Source organism: Etheostoma spectabile, chromosome 8 (assembly GCF_008692095.1).
Source record: "Etheostoma spectabile isolate EspeVRDwgs_2016 chromosome 8, UIUC_Espe_1.0, whole genome shotgun sequence".
Lineage (NCBI taxonomy): Eukaryota > Metazoa > Chordata > Actinopteri > Perciformes > Percidae > Etheostoma > Etheostoma spectabile.
The window spans coordinates 34,407,106-34,428,501 of NC_045740.1; the positions used below are offsets into that span (position 1 = coordinate 34,407,106).

The 21,396-nt window shown below is 39.0% G+C and overlaps 1 protein-coding gene across 2 annotated transcripts; it reads left to right on the top strand.

Annotated features, from left to right (window-relative positions):
- The first annotated feature begins 1,566 nt into the window (after window positions 1–1,566).
- Window positions 1,567–13,719, top strand: tesmin (testis expressed metallothionein like protein). Of its 2 annotated transcripts, none has more exons than XM_032524358.1 (13): window positions 1,567–1,650; window positions 2,953–3,182; window positions 3,797–3,889; window positions 4,745–4,835; window positions 4,937–5,041; window positions 5,537–5,642; window positions 6,337–6,365; window positions 6,534–6,619; window positions 7,152–7,220; window positions 7,639–7,741; window positions 11,386–11,523; window positions 11,981–12,066; window positions 12,467–13,719. In XM_032524358.1, the coding sequence occupies exons 2-13, from the start codon at window positions 2,962–2,964 to the stop codon at window positions 12,636–12,638; spliced, it is 1,299 nt and encodes a 432-aa protein (XP_032380249.1). In that variant the 5' UTR covers window positions 1,567–1,650; window positions 2,953–2,961; the 3' UTR covers window positions 12,639–13,719. The 2 variants fall into 2 exon arrangements, with proteins under 2 accessions (XP_032380249.1, XP_032380248.1); XM_032524357.1 differs by having other exon boundaries at window positions 1,590–1,782; window positions 12,467–12,718.
- The last annotated feature ends 7,677 nt before the right edge of the window (window positions 13,720–21,396 follow it).

Below are 21,396 nucleotides of genomic sequence, written 5' to 3' on the forward strand. Positions count from 1 at the left end.
TCTTCCGCCTACAAGTGGCCAGAAAATGAATAAACAGAAATTAATGAATTCATCAGTTACATTTATCAGCCAGTAACCTTTGAGCGCTGCCTCCAGAGTTTAGCGCCACTAGAGATGATTGTGATTGGTTAAAGAAACGCAAACAACCCCTGACCGTGTTGTTTCCTGTGTAGGAGTGTATGTGTGTGTGTGTGTGTGTGTGTGTGTGTGGGGGGGGGGGGCAGGTTTTTACCCTCAGCAATGTAGAGATTCGTCTGGAAATGTGAGAGGATCACTAGTGATCACTGATGCAGTTGGTAGAGAGCTAATGATACGGTATTAGATAGGGCTGGGCATTGTATTAATATTTTATTGATATCATTATATGAGACTAGATATCATCTTAGATTTAGGTTATTGTAAATGGTATGAGAGGAGTCTTTTCCTGGTTTTAAAGGCGGCCTTACAGTAAAGTGATGTCCTCATCTGAACTTACCACACAGTTCCAGATGTTCTGGTTTTTGCCTTACTCTTTAAATCCATCTCACTGATGATTATTTATCAAAACTCTCATTAAATGAATGAGTTTAAATATTCTGTGAAAGTACAAAAATCTTGCTGCAATATCAATATTGAGGTATTTGGTCAAAAATATTGTGATATTTGAATTTCTCCGTATCACTCCAGCTCTAGTTTTAGATGAAGAGGAACCAACAGATCATTTTAGACTATAAAGTTCAACACAGATTAAATAATAAACTCTTTTCATAAATTTAGATTCCTTAATGAATAGTAATAAGGTACTACATCATAATCCACACTTCTTATTTCCAGCAGTCCCATTCAGCAGTTTCTGATACTCTGTTATCTAAAGAGAACTTGTGCTACTCTAACATTTGTAGAGAATTCTGTTTCAGATGTTGAGGCTGGTTTCAAAACCCTGACTCAGGAGAGAGAGGACCTGAAGAGGAAGCTGAATAACTTAGGTAAATGTGATGATGAATTCAATAATCAGAGTTTGGATCTAGAAGCGTGAAAGTCTAATAATATTTATTTGGACCTCCCACTCCCTACCGCATAAATGTTAAAACCGCCCGCCCCTGAAAGATTTCTGTTGGATCTGAAAAACACTGGCAGCTTGCACACAAATTCTTTTATTTATGTGTGTATGTATGCATGTGTGAATGGTGAATGGTTCCTGTACTATGTAAAAGCGCTTTGAGTAGTTGTTAACACTAGAAAAGCGCTATATGAATACAGTCCACTTCCATTAATGGATATCACCACACAGCAGGTTGTAGGCATGTTTCTGTTTCAAACCACTCCCCCAAACTCTCAGGATTAGTTGAAGCATTACATCATCATACATTACTTATTATAATAACTTATTATGAGCTTAGAAAGAAAACAAACAGACAATTAGACATGTATTTATATTTTCCCACTTCTCATAAAGCCCATGCGTCAAACAAAATCCTGGTTTACCAAAACCTGTTCTCCCTTTTCTTGATTCACTTAGAAGGTTTCGTAATTTCGAGAGTTTTAGTAGTACGTGAAGGCACCAGGTTTGTGTTACTTAGCAACAGAGTCTCTCTGTGTGTGTGTGTGGTGGGTGAACTGTTTATGGCGTAGACCAGCGACGGGCATACCGAAAAATAGTCCAACGTAACGGTAAACGTTTTTGTGTGAACGTAGCGGCAAAGCTAACTAAAAAAGTCGAAACCGAAAAATTCGAGTTAACTTTAGTTATCCAAGCTTCTCTCATGTTCTAATATCTCAGCGTTACAGCACACAGCACCACAGGTACCGTAAGTCTCACCTTAGCTAGCTAGCGTTAGCTTCACCCACCAACAAGCCAGCCGGGACATTTGGCTAACATTAAGTCCGTTAGCAAAGGAACGTGACGTTAAGTTAACATAACGAATATTTAAGCCGGTTACATTTATTGAACTAACTAGCTAACGTTAGTAGCTAAACATTGTATAACTAAGGTTAATGTAGAAGGAACCGCTCCGGAGAAAATAATTTAAAATATTTGGAAAATAAAAGTCGGGTTTAGCTAGCTAGCTTAAACGTTTGTTATTACCACGGGAGAACAGTGAGTGGTTAACGTTAACACAGTGACTCCCAAAGAGGGGCGCGGGGACCCCCAGGGGTCCTTGAGGAGAGGTGTTTCAGGGGGTCCCCAGCACGGAAAGAAAGCATTAATGTTCTCTATATCCATAAGTAACACAATGACAGAATGTATGGCTATTTGGTTCGTGGCTTTTATACACTTTTTGTATAATATCACGGGTCCGTGGTCTAATTTGTGTCATTTTGAGGTTTCTAAGCATAAAACATATAGGGAACACTTCGTTAACATAGTGAATATTTTCACTAGACTCAAAGGTAGCTTCCTTTAAAGTAAAAAAAAACAAACCTGTACAATCAAAGATGGTTCAGTGATAGGAGTAAAAGTTAACCCCAGTGAAAAGTTCAGTTTTATTAACTTCATCAACCATGTTTCCATCCTTGTATCTGAATATACTGTAGATATAAAACACATGTTTCCATCCAATTGTTTTTTTCTGTAAATCAATTAATTTGGACTGATAATGCCTCATGGAAACTGTCAAATTTGATTGCATTTCATGAATATTGACATAATGTGTGTACATTTGCTTGAATTTTCTCTTAAAGGAGAATTTCTGTCGATTCCAACAGGTAGCTCTTTTTTTTGTTGTTGTAAATTTGTAGTGCTGTCAGTAGAGAGAAAAACTAAACCAATCGGTTCTTCCTACGCCGTGTTATCCTCCTGCTAGAGTGAGCACCCAACAGGCTTAAACAGGGCAAGTTTTAAATGAGTAGATGGCAGTTAAACTACAACATAGAAACCCGTCAAGAAGGCAAATTCCACAACTGTAGCTAAGTTATGAGACGATAGAACCTTTTCTGATTCAGATTCTCACTAACATCTTGATATTTCACCAGCGTGGCAGGATGAGTGGCTCCATGGCCGAGCTGGACACGGCGCAGAACAAGCTGGAATATATCGACACTGATGACCACTCTTTCAAGGATTGTGGTGGTTTTGAGAGGGACAGTATCGTCCACCCTGGCCCTGCAGCAGCTCCTGTATGGGGGCCCGGGCCCCATTCAGATGCCAGTCTGCTAGTTCCTCACCATTACCAGCCAGGAATGGTTGACTCCCTCACCCAAAGGTGTGAAGTTCATTAATTCACTACACACTTTTTAAATTCATAATTTAAATACAGGATACTGTATACGGCTGCACCGTATGAGGAAAATAACTTATTGGAATTATTTTGACTGATACTGTGATTGCGATATGATTCACCATATTTGAGGGAATGATCCTTTTTGTATTATTCTCATTTTTATTGAAAAATATTACAATTATAAAAGGGAAAATGTTTATAGTGTGATTTCTGCGAGGATGTGTACCAATTATAGATGTTTTTTTTGCACCACAATACTTGAGTCAGAATGGCGTGACACATGTTTTGCCTTTAACAAATACCCCCCCCCTGCAATGTGGAAATTGCACTAGACTAGTCCATATTGCGATTTAAAAAATAAATAAAATTGGGATTAATTGTGCAGCCCTGATGTACTGTCTCAATTGTGTTTACATGATTTTACAGGTGGATGTTTCAAAATTGTCAGAAAATGGTGATCAGTGTTTACTGACTCACTACCATCTTAAACCAAGGAATTGATTATCAAAATAGTTAGTGATTGATTTAATGTATTAATTGACCACTAATGGATAAATCTCTGCAGCTCTAGACTAATATTGATGAATGCCTCGCAGGTTCCACTGTACACGTCAGTCCCCTCAGTGTCGGCTGATGTACCCAGACTTCCTGCTGGAGCCCCAGGCCAGTCAGTACCAGCTCCTCAGCGGGTGAGTCCACCTAGGGGAGCACGCTGGAGAGCTTTCACTGAATAACTTACACGAAATGGCATGTACCAGTGAACATGTGGTCTCCAACAAAAGATAAAATGTGGGTTTGAAATAAACTTTTCTTCCACCAGACAAATGGCAAGTGAACGTTCAAACGTTGCCAGCCACTCGATAGATTAACATTGTTGTTTTGGCTGATGACTTGTACATTTTACCAGACTTTGGCTGGTAGTTGGTGATAATTTTAAACCCTGAATGTGCCCATCAGAAACTTTTAAACCGCGTTTAGTCATTTTTGTCTAGATTTTGCTTTGCATCCCCTCAGTCTGCTGATCAAGATCTACTACCTTTTTAGACCTTGTTTGGCTGACCTGTCTTTTAATGTTAACATGTTATTTCAATGTGTGTTATGTTTTTAAGGTCTTTTTTATGTAATTGTAAAGTGATTTTAAATGTACACTTCATAAATACACCTCATTGACTTTTTGACTTACTTTACTTTTGCACCATCTGGTGGCAGTATTAGGGGCACCAGGGGAACTGAAACAACAGGGCTAAAGGCAGCATAAATCCACTTGTCATTGGGAGTGTTTAAATTGCCATCAGAATAGTTTGAAAGATGCTTTTGTCACATACACAATCCTACACATCTCTTTATATGGATACCTTCCACTAACTTAGTCAAAATCAAGTAAAGGAAAAGCCTCTAATATGTTTTTCGTATTAGAGTAATACCAGTGTTGCCGACTCAGCATCAGCCATGTAAGATTTACTGCCACTGAGGTCTGATCCAGGCCTGAGGATGCACCGACCTGTGTGTGAGGGAATGAAAGTAAAGTGAGTTTGTTTCCTCAGGCCTGTGGCTCCTCCAGCAGACAGCAGCCATCCCAGCTCAGCGTTGGCTCCTTGGTTTGCTAACGAACCCATTCTCTGCAGCATGATGCCAGTGAGTGTTCACAGTCATTCACCCGTTTTCATGGGGTAATACAAAATGTATTCATTGCTTATTTGTTTTTGCCTGTGTGAATGTGTCCCGTGTGTTCTCAGGGAGACTTACATGGCCCTTTACCCAGTATCTGTGTACCCCCGGGCATGGATCATCAGCTGTTTCAGGATGGGCCGACTGAATTTACATCCTACATCCCACAGCCTGTGAGTTCCACTGTCAGCGCAGGAGAAAACACACTCCTATTTCAGTACACTCAACATAACCAAACAATAGATCTTGTTGGTTTCCATGTGTTTCAATAGAGAAATAGAATGTCTGCCCATCTCCTAGTTTGTGAATCTGAGGTAATTTGAGAAATATTGGTTTGGTAGACTAAATAGATTGAAAGGGAAGCAGACACAGCCCAGGTATAAACTGAATGAGCCTACATGTTAGAATATAACAAGTACAAGATGCCTGTTACAGGCAAATGTCTTATTTTGACCAAGCTACAGTCCAAAACCCAAAGAGTCAGTTCTTCTATCATACATGGGACAAAAAACCTGCCGATTGTCACATTTGAAAATCTGGAACCAGCTAATGTTTTGGTCGTTCTGCTAATATCAACTTCAACAGCAAATCCATTATGATAGCTGCTAATTGATTTTCAAATGAACTTCATATATTGATTGCTAATGAACCAACTGTGGTCTGTGTAGGTAGTGTGTAATGTCAGTGGGGATGGCCAGGTCATGCTGGTTAACCCCTGTGAGCCCGGACCCATGTTCCTGACCATGACTTCTGCACCAACACACAGAGACAACGGTGAGGACACATTTACTGAGGTTACAAGCTCATTTCTCTTTGGTGTTGTGCCAGGTATAGATTGTAAAAAATAAATAAGAACTTGGTTTTGTTTGTCTTCCCTGGGACCCTTCACTTAATAATTATTATTAATTATTATTACTTTTTGTTAAGGAGTAAGATCCTTTTTGTTTAACATGAAACAGCCTCAAAATCACCATCACCAAACCACTCCATGGAAATATATATATATATATATATATATATATATATATATATATATATATATATATATATATATATATAAATGTAAATTTCCACTGTTCCAGCAGTCACCACTGTGGTTTGGTTGAGCACCACAGGTGGCCTCTGTGCTGGGAGTGATACTCAACACACATCGTTCTATAGTGTCAGCAGCGTTCTGTGTGCTTGTGAACTTGTGAGTTCATGCTTCCCAGAACAACTAGCAAGTACATTCTCCCCAAGGACACAAGTTCTGTTCTTTGCAGTCTTAAGATTGAGAAACAGTTCACCACTGCTGTTTATCAATGCGAGTAGTGTGTACTATTTTAAGTTCATCAATATTGACATGGTATGACAACACAGCCGTCACCCATTAATGGCTCACCCAAACTGTAACTCTGTTTCGAGGTTTTTGCATTTGTTCATTGATGTTGGGCTTCTGTAGTAATTTTGTTTTCTTTGTGTTCCCCAGATGTGAGCGTTTTGAGGACTCCCAGCCAGGTAGGAAAACAAAGTTTGTTCTATTTCTACCCACAAGTCAGCTATCTCTGTGGGTCATTTGCAGACTTGGGTTTATTGATCCCATCTCCATCTTTACCATGACTGAGCCATAGACTCATTAAATGTGATTGATTGTAATTCATGTACATAATCATCACTCATATATAGCTTCCCCAGTACCACCAGACAGCGTGTCCCATGTACGAGTCCAGAGATCAGGCAACCAGCATGCAGCAACCAGCCCCCCCAGCACAGTAAGAGCTGTGGAACTGAAGCCAAAATGGGATTGTTGCCTCCACATATGTGATAACCTAATAAAACAACTAAACATCTACTGTATATGCAAAGGGTCTAAAGCTTTGGCAAGCATGTGCTCAGTCTTGGTATCATGACACCCTTTTAGACTCCTGCAGGATCATTTACTTAGACTCTTTTACATTCATATGGCAGTATATTCCACTTCCTATTTTTCCCAAAGATACGACCTGTTTTCCTGAGACGTAGCACAACAAATAAAAAAGTTATTTTAGAGAAAAATAAAACAGTTATTGTAGTGCTTTGGTTCCAAGACATTTGTGGGGAGAATCAACCCACAATTACTTCCTCAAATCAGTCATCAGTAGTGTAATGGATCTGGCAATATGTGTGTCCATTGTCCGACATATCAGAAAACAATGCACCCTGCAGACCATACTGTGGTTTTTCAAGCTGATTATGGGTGTTGTATGTTGAGCTTATGTAATATAAAACACAGTTAAGTATATTTTCATCTTTTATTGCCTGCAGAACTGCTGGAACATGCCAGTCAAAGTCCAAGAAGCCCTGCCACTGTACCAGATCCCAGTGCCTCAAACTGTGAGTACGCTATCTTATTATTTTTAAAGTTTTTTTTTTTTTATTGAAAATTAATTAAACTTAACAATATAATAATGTTTTAAAGTACAATATCAAAAACGTTTTAAAGTTCAATTTATAATAAGTAAACCTAAGTAAACCTTCTCTTCCAAACACTGTGTTTTCCACATCTTTGTTCTCCAGATGACATGCATCAGCCTGATGTCACATCTCATTTATTGGCACTTCATGCAAATCAGATGAGCTGCTGCTGGGCTCGTTTACGTGTTTAGTTGTTGTTAACACTGTGTTACATTGACATCAAGGTTAACTGTACATATCCCTATTTGTCTCCTTATCTTAAATTCAAAAGAGAGGCAGACAAAAACATGTTTGTGTGTTTTTATTATATGTGTCTGTGTGTGTTTGTCTCTTCCAGCTACTGTGAGTGTTTTGCTAACGGAGTGATGTGCAGCGACTGTGACTGCTCTAACTGCCACAACAATGCAGAGCATGAAACCAAGCGTCACCAAGCAATTAAGGTTGGCAATGCTTTTTGGTAAACATGTTCAACTCATGAACTTCACAAATGCAACTGTACGTCTGTTTACTGAAGTGCTTCACAGTAAGCTCTTAAGTCAGAAAATATCTGAATACAATTAAAGAAGCCACTGATAAATGGAAAGAGACACAAATAAAACCGCAAGCGGAACACACTAATACATAAAATGGCCAATCATTACATAGGAAATTAGGCAGGCTAAGTCCCATTTATGACTCACATCTTTCAAAAACTTTCCCTTAACCCTGTGTTTAGTTTCAGGCTGCCACATATAAAAATGTGTTGAACTGAGAAGCATGTCCATCGTTCAGACCAGACAATGGCTCGGTGTACCCACTGTGGAGTGGAGTGCACTTTAAAGCGCCCATATTATGCTCAGAACCCTGTGTGTTTAAGTCTCTGTTTTAGCTACAGAGTGAGACATCTCAATGTTTTAGCTACAGAGTGAGACATCTCACTTCTATACAATCTTTGTTGGGAGTCGCACAAGATCAAGGTAAGATCACATCAGCTAGATAACTCTTTCTCCAACTTTGGTTCGTCCAAGGCAGGATTAGCTGGGAGACTTCTTCTAGACAAGGGCCACTTGTGGAATACCTGCAGAACAGGGACATGAAGTCGTTCTTTTAGACGTAGTGGCTAATGAAGTAGAAAGCCATGCAGATGTTGAACAGCTCACCCGGAGACTGAAGGCAGAGGAGATTCAGAAACCGTATCTCACTCAAAACAGCAGGATAGTTTTTTTCCAAGTTTGTATGTGTGTGGAAACACCAGAGACACAAAATAACCCCCAAATCCCAGAAAAAAAGGATTTTTATATTATGGGCACTCTAATCAAAGATTAAACTGAACATGTCCATAAGATAATTACTGTTGTACTGTTGTGTTTTCTCCCAATATTTCAGTGTAGAATGCCTTAGGGATTGAAATTGGATATTGAATGACACAGCATTTTTCAATACTCAATACTTTAGAGACAGTTCAGTTGTTGCCTAAAAAGTCTTGAAATCGGAACCCAGCCCTAAATAATTAATACACAGGGACATCTTTATGTGCATCAGTCAGTGAATGGTTGTATGTATAAAGGACATACCAGGGCACATGTCATCAGAAACCGCTGTAAATATGAAATGTCTTTCACAAAATAAAATAGGCTTATATTAGCCATACTTCTATAATTGAAGAAGTAAACTTTTAGACAACGGCACGCCTTTCCCAGGGATATTGTTGTTTACTTGTTTAAATGAATGTAAAATAAAAACAGGAACAGCTAGCGTGTTCGTTCTTTTTGCAGCAGAATGCTAAGGCTTGTCTCGTTCGTGTCATCACGTCGTACGCTCGTGATGATGCGACAGTACGTGACATCCAGTGCAAAATCATGTGACACTATTCCATTGCAGACAAAACAACGTTCTGTTCATAAAAATTAGCATATCTCAAAAACTGAAAAAAAATTCAAATAACTTCTGCAGTGTTAAGTACTCTTTTGTTCATGTTTCTACATATAGAAATCTTTTGGATGTTTTTTTTGTGCTTAGGTTGTAGTGATTTTATGGATATGAACCATACTCTAGGAATTAACATCACAATAAGAACAATAAACAGTAGGCTTTGACGGACCGTTTCTATTGTAGAGTTGAAATGGTTAAAGGATGGCTAGTAATATGTTTTTCACTGGCTTTTACTGGACAATCTACTTTTGTCCCGGTTTGATTCTTTCCTGAAACATGGATGCTGATTGGATTTGTATTGCCATTTTCATTAATTCTGACTCTAGAAGTATTGTCGTTTGATAGTGTTGAGTATTGAGATGTTCTTTTCCTTGTATTAGAAACAAACATTGAATAAAACACTTCTAGAGACATTATATCAGGAGACATTTCCAAAAACTGTTTTCTAAGAAGAATGGACATTACATGTCAGTCAGTCTGACATTTATTTAGTTTGTAAAGAAGAACATAACATGGATTTTCTGCTTTTTCTGCTTTCCCTCTGTTCTGCTGGAAACAGATACGATGTTGCCGCCGTCAGCACATTTAGCTTAATCATTGCTCAAAACAATAAATTACAAATTTAAATTCTAGGTAAAGGATTGATTTTAAAAATGCTAGCAAAAAAAAAAATCAGGATATACACAATTTTCTTCCCCACGCCTAGTCAATTGTTCAGTAGTAGGAGTAGTAAAGACTAGGAAAAGTGCATAAAGTTTGTGACAGTGGCTTCTGGGCTCAGTATGGAGAGAGCTGCTTGCTGCTGTCTGAGCTGAAGTAAACAGAGAGCATTGATTGGTCTAATTGGTGTTTGAGCCAGAGAGAGGTGTGTCACACTATCAGCGGATCTGATCCATCAGTGCTGTTACAGCTGTTACATTGTGTTTTTGCCACTTGTGTGGACAGTGTATCGACTTAGGTTAACGGAACGGAGGCTTAATCATAAGCGCCACATGACAAACACAACCATCACCCTTACCTGAATCTAATCCCACTTTAACCCAAAAATACATGATTAACCTAAACCAAGTGGGGATGTTACTTATTTACAGTATTCCAATGTTTCTCAGACAACAAACCCCTAACGTGTCTAAAAATCTAACCATCTATTTCTGGAAGGCTGTGCATTTTAAGAAGAAAGTGAAAAAAGTTGGCCGCCAGATGCATGCGTAGATGTGTGTCTCTGACAAACTTCGTTATTTACTGGGACAAACTGCCAGAGAACTCATGCTAAAATTATCTATATGTAAGCAAAGCTTTCAAAGAAAAATCTCAATGGCTGAGATGCAATTCAAACGCACAAAATGATCGATAGGATAACAACTAGGATAAAGAAACAAAAGTGCTTCTGAAGGAGATGAAAGTGATTGAGATGACAAGTTCTCAGGACTCGCCCCCAGAGAAGTCAGGCTCTTATTCAATGTTTGCTTTCTCTACCTTTTCTTTTGGCCGAATGGCAACAAATCATTTTCTCGTGAGATTTCGGGACTCAACTTCTCCGCGAGCAAGACTATGTTAGACACAATAACAAACAGAGTGGATGAAGCATAAGGTAAAGAAAAAGGTCTTATTTCTCTGAACGGATCATTTCCATTAAGTTGTTAGACACATATAATAACAAGCATGCCAGTGGCCAGAACAGCACTTTTAAATAGGCTGTATTTATATAGCGCTTTTCTAGTCTTAGCAACTACTCAAAGCGCTGCTATAATTATCTATATGTAATCAAAGCTTAAAAAAAAGTCTCAATTGCTGAGATGCTAATAAAACGTGCAAAACGAGCGATAGCATAACAACGAGGATCCACACACTGTGGCCGAGGCTGCCGTACAAGGTGCCACCTGCTCATCAGATACACACTCACACATATTCACACTCCAATGGCACAGCATCGGGGGCAACTCGGGGTTCAGTGTCATGGGACTGCAGGGCCAAGGATTGAACCTCCAACCTTCCAATTAGCAGGCAACCGCTCTACTCTACTGAGCCACAGCCGCCCACCCTTTTAGTGGACGTACGTCCCTGCCGCTGCAAAATTGTTTTCCCATTAGTTACAAAGACACCTAAAAACATGTGAAAATAGGGGCCAGGTTTAAAACTGCCAAAGTTTCCCTTAAATGTGGTCGTTATGTAGTCCCGCTTAGGTCGTAACCCAGATGCCTTCAGGTCTAAGATTGCTGCTGGAAAGTCCGGAGACGTCAAAGGTGTGCACAACAAAGGCTGCAACTGTAAACGCTCGGGCTGCCTCAAGAACTACTGCGAGTGCTATGAGGTAGACACACACACACACACACACACACACACACACACACACACACACACACACACACACACACACACACACACACACACACGTTGACGATAATCTGAAGTTCAAGCCTGGAATTAGAAGACTTATTAAAAAAGAGGCGGTGCTTTGTGCTCCTTTGAGGCATTATTTTGTAAACTCTTTAGAGCTACAAAGATTAATCTATTAGTTGGGAACTATTAAATTAGTTGTCAGCTATTCTGATAATCATTTAATCATTTGGAGAATTTTTTTATGAAAACAGTTAAACTTGTCTGATGTCAGCTTGTTAAATGTGAACATTGTAGAGACCAAACAACTAATCCATTAATTCAGAAAACAGTCCACACATTAATCCACCATGAAAACAATTTGTACAATTGTTTGACCCGTTTCAGCCTGTTTTTCCCAGAATGAGGTTGACTGTTCTGTCTGTGTGCAGGCCAACATCATGTGTACCTCCAGCTGTAAATGTGTCGACTGTAGAAACTATGACGACGGCTTAGAAATGGGCTGCAAAGAGAACAAGTGAGTCAGTCAACTTAGACACGGCTGCTTTAGTAATACAGTCAGCAATACATCTTCATTCCAATGTAATCAGAATCAAAATCCTTTATTGATCCACTTGGGGAAAATGATTTTTTGCGGTTCCTCACAGTCAAATTTGGGGTAAATAATAACAAGTGAATAAAGAAACATAGCTAAAGTTTGAGAAATAACAAATGTAAGTTAAAAACATTATGTTGCTTAAACGATGGATTGTACAAATGCTATTGGTGTGCAGTGTGGTAGCAGATTAATTAATTCACTGAGTAGCTATTGTACATGATTGAATATTTACATTATGGAGAAAGAAAATTGAGTTATAGTAGCTTGTTTGGATATTTAGAGTGTGTGTGTGTGTGTGTGTGTGTCTTTTTGTGTTTAGATGGCCTATGTCAGTGATAACCCCGGCTGTGGTGCAGGCTGCGTGCAGCTGCCTGCTGGCCCAGGCTGAGGAGGCTGAGAGGGATGCCCATAGCCCCGCCCGGGCTGAGCACATAGTTCTAGACGAGTTCGGTCACTGTCTCGCACAGATTGTCAAGGCCATGTTCAAGTAAACGCACACTGACACTTTGGAGTCACACTGTGGGTTTGGGTCTGGGCTTTACTTCAGAACCCTAACCGCTTAACATCCAAGAAAAACAGCTGGACCACCGGGATATTTTTTTTAGATTACTTCTACTTTTTAATGTTTGTAGTTTTAATGCTGTCATGTGACAGCAGCATTACACAAAACAATGACTACAGCTTACAAAATTGCTTAATTTTACAACATCCGCCGTGCTGGTAATGTCATACTCAGGTTCAAATGGGTGTGTTCCTGATGCATGGACATTTCCAATATTATTGTTTTGATGTCTATACAGAACAAACTTATAAAAAAAGTTGAGTTCAGAGGAGTATTATTTTCAGTATAGTATTATTTGTGCTGTTAAAGGGATAGTTCAGATGTGTTGACGTGTCATTGTATGAGGCACTTCCCCATAGTGAGTGTATAACTTGTGGGCTGGGGCAGCGGCTAAATGGATTTTACACACCTAAAAGATCTATACCAGTATAAGTGTACGCTGTTATTTAGAATATTGTCAGTGCTTCACCTTGCTGTCAGACAGCCCTTTCCCTTCACAGAAATTTCTCTCCTCTCTGTTATTCGGCCATTCAGTCTCCTTCTGCAAAAGTTTCTCTTCTGTATGCTCGGCACACTCGCCGAGAAAATGTAGTGCCAAAGGAAAGGGCTGTAATGATACTCTGGAGATGTAGCTCATACAACCAGAATGAACAAACATCTCAACCTTTCCTTTAATTTTTGTATTAGTGTGTGTAATGTTGCTGTTCTGGCTCTGGTTTTAATTCTGTTCATAGTGTGTGGAGTGTGGATGGACAGTTTCAGTGGTTTATAAATACTAAGTCACTGTCACATTTCTGGTCTTTAGTAAATAACAAAAAAAATGCACTGACCAATCTTTAATGTATTCAATTGATTTATTCTTTTGTATTCAGTTGTGTTGTTGTTGTTGCAGTTGTTGTCCCATTCTTGATTTTAAAGTATATTTATTTATTTATTTATTTAGTTTTGGATAAGCTTTGAGAACAATTTTATTTAAAGGCTAAACCAAAATAAAATGGATTTTAAAGAGATCTTTGTTGGACTGGCCAGCGTCTTTAAGGGTATTATAGGAAGAGAGATTTCCTTTGAGCTGGATCTTTTATAGAGCTGAGGTGGGACCTACAGAACCATCTCTCACCCAGGGTTAATTTGAGCATCAAAAACTAATATTCTTCATTCTGATACACTTTTATGCACCAATTTATGGTGGGAATATCTTTATTTATCCTATGAGGATGTTAACACATTACATTAAAGTTATCCAAAATATATATCGGAATATAGAGGCTACTTATTTGTGTGATGAAGGGAGCATACTGGCGTTTGTGTAGGCGGAGCAGTTGTGCCCGGTCCCTACGCATATACTGCGCTCAGCGAGGAGTGGGTCAGTGAAAGATGAGAAAACTTTGCTGTCACATTACTCTACCTGAATTTGTGAATGCAAATATCTGAAGTAAAAGTTCTGTCACAAAATTATGTTATTGCGTATCATTGCACATTTGTAAGTGGGTACATGGAAATCCAGGAGATTTCTTAGTAGGTATACTGCGTATACCTGTGTATCACGTAGACTACACCACTGGGATGGTCATTCTTCTTACATGGCTATTATCATCTTTTGAATGCACCCAGTAAAGCAAAGGATATAAAAGAATCCGCAGTATGAATCTTTTTAGACTTGTCCAAAACATTTGACACCATTGACCATCGTATTCTACTACTAAAACCTAAATACTTGGGACACGAGGATCAGGCACTTGGAGGTGGAAAAACATGATAGACACCGCGGATCCTTTTTAAGGACAATGCCAGAAAAGAGAAGGTATAGAGTTTAATTAGAGGAGTGCCTGGAGTGGAAGGTACCTACCAGCTTAGTAAACACAGGATTGTTCTTTCAGGCTCTTGACGAGACGCCAAAACGATTTCTTTAGATCACGTAACGCTCGCTCTGTGAACAGCACAACTGATTAACATGGGCGCCTAAAGGCTTTATGTAGCGCTTTACCCTCCAACCCTCTGGAAGTGCTGCTGGAGTCTAATGAATGGAAGCTAGTTTTAAGACCCTAATTATTTGATTTATTGGGCTCACACAGTGAATATTCCTTGAACGTGTTCCCCCCCCACGGCCCACTGTCAGACTAATCCAGCCATGTGAATGTGTTTAAATATGTTTGTTTTCCTTCATATCTATATATAGTCCATGCATGTACCGAGCCCAGTTATTAAACACGTGGAGTGGATGATGAAGGCTGTGGAAGACAATCAGTGATGCTCAGCTGATACGGGGAAAGCTCTAATGAAAACAAAAAACAGCAGCAACATGAAATACCTGTCTGTTACACACACACACACACACACACACACACACAAACACACATACACACATATTAGGTCCAACTATTGATGTTCCTCGTTGCAGATCTCGGTCCTGACGTCAGACGTGTGTTTGTGCAGTTTTTTTTAACCTCTAGTAAACAGGAGTCCCGCCAGGCCTCACAGGGAGCGGGATCGAACCTGCTGCTGATAAAAGCAGCCTGAACACTGGCCCTGACACACACACATGCTGCAACTGGAGCAGCTGCTCACACCGCGGCAGACATGGTGAGTGGAAACGTCTTTTTCCTTCAGTCTGATGTATTGGGTGTTCTCTTCAAAGCTGTGCCTGTGCCATTTCATGTCTGCTTTCTTTGTATTGTAGCTCTGGAAAAGTTATGTTCATGCAGTTAAATAACAATCTGTTGGTTGAATTTGTGTATTATCTAGCACTTTGTTGTAGAAAATGATTATTATGTTTATTTGTTCAACTACACTTAAGCAATCAAACATCATTACAGTGAAGATAATAGCATTTATTTGTAAACTGATTAGTAGTCACACTGATGCTAATGTACTTTACTTCAATACACACAATTTCTTAAGTAATAATTAATATAACAAGTTCTTAATTGAATGATAGACCACAGCTTGAACATGTTTTGTCCACAGAAAGTTTTGCAAAGCAAAGCAAGCAAGCAATTAGAAAAGCTGTGAGCATTAATATTAATTTATAGTTCTATATGATACAATAGTATGCTCTAATGTATACATTACATTAGATTGTATACACATGATGCTGCTGTACATGCTTTTCAAAACAGAAAACACATTTAAACAACAGCTGCAATTTTAAAAATGTATTTAATAAAAGTAAACAGTTTAAACCAGATCCAAATAAAATAACAATGCCATCATAATGAGAACTACATAACCGGTGTAAACAAGCAACAGGATAATGGAGTTTTAAACTTTATTAATGTTGTTGTCATCAGACTCAGACACATCTACACATCCACACATCCCTTTCACCGGAACCATGGAAACAATCACTCAACACAAATCCCTCTCCCTATGTAATGGACACCTGATAGTTTATAGTGAGCGGTATAGTGGACATTTGGTGTCAACACACACGTACTGTTGAATTATCGTTGTGGTCACTGTTTTGTCTACTTGCAGTACATTTACTAGAGGTGTGGAAATGAATCGGAAATCGTATGCATTGTGATTCTTTTGCAAAACTTTTAAAATCGATTCTTTTCCTCAAAATTGATATTCTTTTTTTATTTATTTTTACCAGTTATTGCGCTAAATGTTTTAGGTGTAGACAGTACCGCTGACGGCGACTACATCATATTTGTTTCAGATAGAACAGGGGAAAGAAGAAAAAGCTGCAAATCCATGTTACGCTCTTCTTTACAAAGTAAATAATTGTCAGACTGATACGGTATATTGACTCTAGAAGTGTTTTATCCAACTGCTCTTTCTGTTAAAGAAGGAAAAGAAAATCCCAATACTCATCACTATCGAATAGCAATACTTCTAGTCAAGTAACAAAGTACAAATACTTTGTTACCGTACTCAATTAAAACATTTTGGGTATCTATACTTTACTGGAGTAATAATTTTACAGCAGACTTTTTACTTCTACTCCTTACATTTTCACGCAATTATCTGTAATTTCTACTCTTTACATTTTAAAAATAGTTGCTCCTATTTCAGTTTGGCTTGTTTTCATTCTGGCTTGTCATCGTTAAAACAAAAAGAATATATACCTAACCAGATAACTTGCGGCATCCGGTTAGATTGAATTTGATTGTGGTTGGATGAGAAGTATAAACATGTAACATTCTGGTTTGTACGTTTGCACATGAAACGAATCCCGTCACACTCCAGCAAGGAAATAGAAGACAGAGATTATACAGTTGTATTGTACATACAGGATTAAGTCAAAGGGTGGTGGGGGGGGGGTAGTGCACTATAGGCCTCTGTTGCGTGGCCTAAGCTTTTGTTCTTGATGGCATTTTTTCCCCCTTACATTACTTTTACTTTTACACTTTCAGTTGTTTTGAAACCAGTACTTTTACACCTTTACTTGAGTAAAATAACTTGAGTTGATGCTTCACCTTCTACAGAAGTATTTTTAAACCCTAGTATCTATACTTCTACCTAAGTAATGGATGTGAATACTTTTGACAGCTCTGCTTCAAGAATCACAATAAATGAAAATTGCAATACAAATCCAATCAGCACCCATGTATTGGGACAAAGGCAGATCGGCCCAGCCCTAATACGTTAATGGGTATGGACACAATATTATATGATATGCAATCCAAGTCTACGTGACTCCAGACATACTACTTTATATCTGTTCTTTTGAGGCACAAGTGAATTGAATTTTAAGGAAGTCTGTAATTTGTTCCAAAAATGTTAAAAGCAGTGTTTCCAAGTTCAGACCGAGCTTGTGGAACACGAAGCAAGAGCCAGTCAGCAGAGTGAGTCTGATAAGGTTTCTCTGAGGGACGGAGAGGTTTTATGAGGTAAACACAGGCCTTATAGATAAAGAGATACTAGTGAGTGTTACTCTTGGAGAGAAAACCCGGTCCCTGTGGTCCTGCGTCATGCCCAGCTATGTCCTGCTGCGCCCTGCTGTGCCCTGAAATGCCATGAACTACTACAACTACTCTTTCTAGTGATTGTTCCATTATCTAAAAGTATGTTGAGATGACTTGCTTGCATGTTCTTGTTCCAGAAGATAAAAGCCACAGCTGTCTGGACATGTACGTTAGTCTTCTCCCTCTTCCTGGAGTCCTGTTATGCACACAAGGTAAAACTCAGCGGCTCATTACATGTCCATTGTTTCCTATTTTGCTTCCTCTAACCAAAGCTAACTCTCTCTCTCCACTCAGCTCAACGTCCACTGGGGGCCGCAGTCCATGATGTACTTGAAGGGCAAACGTGAGTTCAAACACGGAGCCCACTCTGTGCTGCCGCTTTGATTAAATATTTAAACACTGAAGGGAACTGACGCTCACCAGGTGGCACCCCCACACAATTAGCTTCTAGTTACAGATTAGTATAAAATATTAGAAGTACATTAGATAAAGCTTGTTGATGCTCAATCTGAGTAAAATAATTGTCCCAAACTGTCCTTTTTATACACATTTTCCAACAGATTTGGGGCATTTATTAACTCTGAAATCTCTACAAGAAGTCTGTGAACTTGAACAAAGTTTAAGTAAAGGTTCAGTCCTTTGAGGTGTCCTTCGTCCAGACTGATCCCATGAAATGGCGTATGTATCACACGCCAAGTCATATGCCATTATTGGCGCGTTATCAAGATTACATTATATATACAGTGTATATATATATATATATATCTCTATAAATGCTGGGAAAAAAAGATTTTGACTTACTCTTTGATTTTTTCCACCCTCTTTTTCAGAAGGGCAAATCAACAAATCTGTGACTAACTGGGGGTAAACAAATCATAAAACAAAAAATGAAATAAAAAGCACCTCACCATTCCAAGGTATTAAATTAAGTGCTTCAATAAGGTGGGACATGACGTAATCAAAATAAACTCATAATATTATAATAATATATAATATATATATATATATATATGTATATATATATATATATATATATATGTATATATATATATATATATATATATATATAATATAAGATCGTCTAAGTACTTCTTTTTAGCTATTCCACAGTCTCAGATGAAAACAAAGGGTGATTGTACCTTCTCCGTTGTGGCCCAGAGACTCTGGAACAAACTTCCCATTCATATTAGGCCCAGGGGCGTCGGACTGGGGGGCCGGGGGGTAAGGGGACCCAGGTCCCTCATGTGAGGAGGGCCCAAAAAGATGCTAGAATGAAAAGCTGTGGATGCGGGGGAGGGACCCATAGAAAATGCCTTTCTACAGGGCCCAGAATTTTAGTTCCCCCTCTACTGCCAAGATCTTTAAGTCTCGTCTTAAAACACATTTTTATTCTTTGGCCTTATGATTTAGTTTAGAGACAGTTGTAAAAAAATTGTTGTTTGTATGATGATCATTGTGTCTATATTTTTATTTCATTTTCATAATATAACTTTCTACAGCACTTTGTTCAGCCTGGTTGGTTTTAAATGTGCTCTATAAATAAATTGGCTGGCCTTTACTTAGACTGCCTGAATAATCTTTCAGAAAAAGTACAGTATGAATATCAGTGCACCCGTCTCACCCTGTGTCCTGCTGTTGACTGCAGACGGCCGGAGGTTTGTGTCGGACGAGGACAGCAGTGTTTTGAAGCGAGGTCTGCAGGGCTGGTACGCCGTGCTCACAGGTACAGAACGCCTTCACTTTGTCTCAGACTCTCATTCCACACTTCAGACCAAAGACTAGCAATGGGACAAAACCGTTTTAGAATGTCCCTGGGAATAGCATAGTAGGGGCTCTATAACCAGTTAATTGAATGTCTGTCTGTCTGTCTGCGTACAGGAATCCGGAGGCTGCAGTCCCGGGGCTTTGGGGAGCCCGGTCACATGGTGCGCTCAGAGAAAGTCCTGGTCCACTACGTCCAGCAGGACAGATGACTGAGACTGTGTGCACCCCCTGAGAAGACGCCGGCGTTGATATCAGAGCAGCCACTTTCTGTTGAGTGGATGGACACAAGTGGTGCTACCACCCAACCAGACCCCCAGTCTATAAATAACTCAATATGTCACTCAGTTTTACATTTTAGGGGTTAATTGTTACTTTATTTTTCATGCATGAATAACGTGTGTGTGTGTGTGTGTGTGTGTGTGTGTGTGTGTGTGTGTGTGTGTGTGTGTGTGTGTGTGTGTGTGTGTGTGTGTGTGTGTGTGTGTGTGTGTGTGTGTGTGTGTGTGTGTGTGTCCCAGCTTGCTGTATATAAAGCAGCAGAAAAAAGACTAAATGCTCTGAATAAAAGATGGAAGATGGTGTTTCCATTTTGCGTCTGGATCTGTGGCTGCGGTGTGTCGTCCTCCTGGCCACCAGAGGGCAGCGTTGACCCGAAACGGCAGCTCACAGTTAGTGATTCCACTCTGATGAGGAGTGATGTTAGAGAAATGAGGAGCATATGGATGACATATTTCTATACTCATACCCCTGTATGTGGCTGCCGACTGAGCAAATTTTGTAATTAGATGCAGAGAAGTAAATCATAAGATATATTATTTTATTCATAACCATTTAATTTATCAGAAAAAGAATATTAAAAAGTCAGAAAAAGGTCACAGTATATTGTGTCAAAAACATAAAAATATGACATTAAATAAAGTATGTTTAATAAAAAGTCATAGTATAATATGTCGAAAAAAAGTCATTGTATAGTTTTTCCATAAAAGTAGAAAAAGATCATATAGTTGCCTACATCATAAAAAGTCACAAAATATCATGTTATAGTACGTTGAATATTTCATAAAAAGTCATAGTATAGTATTTTGAAAATAAATCATTAAAAAGTCATACTATAATATTTTGATAAAAGTCGTAGCATAGTATGTCATAAATTAGGAATTAAAATTCATAGTACTTTTAAAAAAGTCATAGTACATTAGTATAATGTTGACATACTACACTATGACTCTAAAGACATAAGTATAAATAACGTTTACCACTTCTATATGTCTACAGGTGTCCAGAGCTCAGGTTGGCTCCAGGGTAGTGTCTCATGTCCCTCATGTCCAGCCCTTCCTCCACAGCGCTGCGGAGGAGGGTCTGTCTAGTCCACACTGCATTCCTGGAAGGGAGGGAAAGGTGCGCTGGCTTTTGGGGTTTTCTTTAAACCAATCACAGTCGTCTTGGGCGGCGCCCGGCAGAGAGCTGAGGACCAGGTCACCATAGTCCCCATACATCCCCCAGAGGTTAGAACACCAACACAGAGACAGAGGACGGGGACGGACATCATCTCTAGCATTTATTTTAGAAAGAATTACAGGGAAAACAAACAAAAAATCAATATTATTATTTAAAAAATGATTTACAATGTTGAGAGGAAAAGTGATGGTGGTACACTTTTTTCTTCATGACTTTTCCCCCACATACTATCCTCATATTTTCATGACTCGGACTTCTGAGGTTTTTCGACGTACTATAGAATGCCTTTTTTTTTTTTTTTTACTCTTTTTGACAAACTATACCATGACTTTTAATGATTTTTTCCTGACATACTATTGACATTTGTATTTTTTTCTCAACATATCATACTATGATTTTTGTGCAGTTTTCCTTGGCACACTACACTATGCTTTTTATGACCTTTTTTTTGACATACTATGATTTTGTATGACTTTTCTTTCAGTCCCCCCCGAACTCTGAGCCTGTTTCCTGCAGCCAGATGAACTTCTCCTCCTCTGTTAGACAAACAGCAGC